General features: G+C 33.3%; 1 protein-coding gene across 1 annotated transcript; it reads left to right on the top strand.

The window, feature by feature from the left end:
* Positions 1-296: 296 nt before the first annotated feature.
* LOC134269643 (uncharacterized) lies at positions 297-3672 on the top strand. Its single transcript, XM_062751845.1, has 2 exons — positions 297-476; positions 2953-3672. Exons 1-2 carry the CDS (start codon positions 299-301, stop codon positions 3198-3200), a joined length of 426 nt encoding a protein of 141 aa, XP_062607829.1. The 5' UTR covers positions 297-298; the 3' UTR covers positions 3201-3672.
* Positions 3673-3916: the final 244 nt, after the last annotated feature.

Genomic DNA, 3916 nt, shown 5'->3' with positions numbered 1-3916 from the left:
CATCTAAATTCCTCACCAAACTTGCATTTTTTTCTTTTGATTCAAATCAATAATTATTCAGAAATATGATTATTACTTTGTTTATTGTGTTTTTGAAATGTCTTGATCTCCTTATGTGTTCTCATATATGCTTTACCATCGGAGATGTGCACAAGTTTACCCAAACCAAAAAATCATTCAACTGTAACGAGCGCATTGGGGTATACATCGTTACAATGAGACAAGGTATCTGTATGTGAATGGCTATCGTTGGTATGAAACAAGTCGTACATAGATGATGTTGCGTTTTTAAGAATTCATGTCAGCTTTAACATTGCTTAAGAATGAAGTTGCAGTGGTTGTTGCTCTGTTTATCCCTGTGTTTGGCCTCCTCCGTGGCCGATGCGCGAGGAATCGTGTGACAGAGAAGAAATGGAGGACACGATTTGTATATAGTCTGTGTGCACAGCTGAGCGGCAGCAGATTCAGTCAGTTAGGTGAGTAGATATTCCTTTTGTCAGACATTTTGTAAACTTTTAATTATCTGTTCATTCTGATTAATATTCCAAATACATGTACATGCAATTACAGGTTTTTGAGGATGGAAAAATTAAAACACTTGTCTATCACTTAAAGATTATATGTAATATAATGTTTTAATAATTCATTTCTTTTATAATGCTATCAAAATTGCTTAATTTTTAAGAGCGTCGACTGACATGTTACTAATCTTTTTTTTTTTTTTTTTTTTTAATTTTGAATAATTTTGATCTCCTGAATTACTCAAATACATCTAAGTTGTCTAACGCAGTACGATGCTGCCTGGTATCCATTTTTGAAGGTTTTCATGAACACACTCTGAAATTAAATAATTTAACCTTTCTGGAACTAAAGCACTAATTTAAATTTTATCTTACTTGCCACTGTGTCTTTACATGTAGTAGAACTGTTTTCAACGATTACCACTATTTGAGCAATAGCATCACTTGTAGGGATTCTGGTCATGTTTCTCGTTTTTGAAATTAAATGAAATTTTCATAGATTCAAGAAGACAAAATCACTAGGTGATGATATCAGTTACCGTTTTATATTAGAAACATGGTCAAGTCCAGGTTATTATCTTCTCTGAACATTAAGAATAAAAAAAATACTGTTGCCAATCACGCGATGCGTACTTCTATTTCAGAAGATTAAATGTTTTAATTTTTTTCATAGAAAGTTATTACCATAAAGGGTCTATCAGATATTATTATGCTTCCTGTCAGTTTGTCTCTATATAACCCATACCCTACTATTCTCGCATAGTGGTCTAAGGATTTATATAGCGTAAGCATACTATGCCGAAATAGTGCACGGCCTTATTTTCTGAATAAAATTCTACAATGCACACACCGGGAATCGAACTCACGGCTATGAGTTTGCCAGTCCGATGCCTAATCGATTACGCCACAGAGACGATCAATGATTGGGAGAATTTTATTAAATATATAAACTTAATTTATACAATTGACACAAGAAGGAGAAAATAGACAAATATTATTTGAAATCAGTTATATTTATTCTAAGGAATCTTAGATAAATGTGTACAACACAGTTTCAAACTAATTACATACAGTTCGTTAGATGAATTGATATCATGGGGTCATTAAAACGCTTTTTTATATAGCGCTTGATTGAAGCATGTAAAAGAAAATTATCAATGAGAATCCACGTCTGTAAACAAATCAGTCTTACTAACAAAACAGAAAATAAAGATGAATTGCTTTGGGACAGAAAATCCTGACTTATTTTGAGAAAATACTAGTAACCAAAATAACTAAGCATGCAACTAATTTTAGCATCAAGATTTTGAATGAGTTTTTGCAAGAGCGCTGTGTTACCACCATTATTTTCGGGAAAAAATCAAATGGATTGCCGCATAAATAATAACAACAGTCAGCATAATAATAACAATAGTGTTGCATTATGCATGTACTATGCCTAAATAGTAGGCAGGGTTTGACACATAGTGCACTCGCCTCCGGCTCGTGCACCATGTGACAAACCCTGCCTACTATTTAGGCATAGTACATGCATAATGCAACACTATTATATAAATATCAAATTGACATATTAATTTAACTAAAAAAGGATATTGGTTAATCGAAATTTTCTGTATTTTTCTTAAATTTTTAGAATATATTAGTTATTTTTATATGCTTTGAATATTTATTTTTTTTCACACATTAAAAAAAATTAGTCATATAAAGATACAAAATGATACCAAAAAAAACCCTGACCATCTACTAAGAGAAAAAAAAACTTTATACTGAATTATGGCTAAAATCTGTATTTAGATTAGAAGCTTTTTAAAAAAGCTAATATAATGGTAGTGAATTTGGAATATCATATTTTTTATATCATATGTTTTAAAACTTAAGTCCCTTAAATTATAAAGTATATTAACATTTGAAAATTTCTTCATATCTTTTATTGTGTAAAACTTTTAACTAAATTCATTGAGAAGCACAAAAAAATCATACGCCGCCGTTCCGCCGAAAATATAGTCCCTCAATTTACCATTTCTGTTTAAAGGTGTACAATGGTGATGATGATAAAATAAAATAATAGACATGTATTTTAATTCCGTTACATTTAAAGATATGACATATAAGTAAAATATATAGAGATAACGATCAGTATTCAAGCTCAAACGTTTATAAAACAATACAAAATAGGAGCAGATCAAACACGGACCTCCAAAACATCAGATGTGGGATCAGGTGCGATGGAGGAGTGAGCATCCCTTGCCGACCGGTCACACTCGCCGTGTCCTCCTTTTCATGGTTGGGAAATAACAATATTCTTTGAATATTTCATCTAGTCAGAAACCAATGATTATAAATGATATGAAACATGCTTTGATGTTTTAAATCAAGGGACAATCACCCCAAAATGTATAATTATGTTGGTTTTTTGGGGGGTTTTTTTTAGGGAAAAACCAAGTTGCTTTTTATACCTACATGTCAGGTAGTGTGCAAATCAGTTCTCTCAGAGTCAAAAAAACCCTTGTGTACGACCGAGTGGAAACCAATGTCGGAAACGGATATGACGTGACAAGCGGAAACTTTATTGTACCTGAAAATGGTGTCTATGCTTTCTACGTCACAATTGTTGCGGAAGACAAATCTCACTGTTCAGTGCAACTCGTCAAAAATGATATAGTGAAGGACATCGGATAGGCGGATGCAATGAACCATAACGACAGAGCGTCCTCTTCCACATTTACCTTTCTTCATGTAAAAGAGGGAGACATTGTAAAAGTTCGCGTTGGCATAGCCTTCAACGGGGACATTTTGGAGAGCAACGAGTATACCAGACTAAGCTTTACTGGATTCAAAATTGTTTAACTGGTTAATATAAGATTTGAAGAGGGGGTAGAACAGACATTTCAAAATTAGAATATGTATATATACCGGTATTATACTTTCATGTAAATTAGTTTAATCTGATTCTTCGGGAAACGTTTGTTAAAAAGAAACACTATTACCCGCTGAATGAAGAAGCCAAGCCCTCCAGCGCTGCATCAGTCAACATTGCTTGACGACGGGTGATATGACAAAAAAATTTAACTGCGCAGAATTTATGCCCGCAAGGTTTTTTCACTGTACATACATGTAAAACATGTAATACATGTAATTTATGTATTTGTGTAAAACATTCAGTACAATATGATAAATAACGCCTCGGTTGACAATGGTTTTCTTTGGGTAAAAATTTTCAATGATACACTCAACTACATCATATGCAATATTTATACCATGTGCCAGGGAGTGGAGGATTGACTTTGACTCACTGCCCCCCCCCCCCCCCAAAAAAAAATTTCCATATGTATTTTCAATATAATATATAATCAATAGCGACCCACCCTAACACCAGAATCCCTGACCCTTGGGTC

The sequence above is a fragment of the Saccostrea cucullata genome, unplaced genomic scaffold (genome assembly GCF_032062105.1).
Source record: "Saccostrea cucullata isolate Sc308-1 unplaced genomic scaffold, CSIRO_AGI_Scuc_v1 ctg18758, whole genome shotgun sequence".
In the NCBI taxonomy this organism is placed as follows: domain Eukaryota; kingdom Metazoa; phylum Mollusca; class Bivalvia; order Ostreida; family Ostreidae; genus Saccostrea; species Saccostrea cuccullata.
This window is presented reverse-complemented; position numbering and strand designations above follow the sequence as displayed.

Coding starts and splice junctions, on each gene's coding strand:
- LOC134269643 (XM_062751845.1), top strand. CDS start 299: ATGTCAGCTTTAACATTGCTTAAGAATGAAGTTGCAGTGGTTGTTGCT. Junction 477..2,952: donor CAGCAGATTCAGTCAGTTAG/GTGAGTAGATAT, acceptor GGTTTTTTTTAG/GGAAAAACCAAGTTGCTTTT.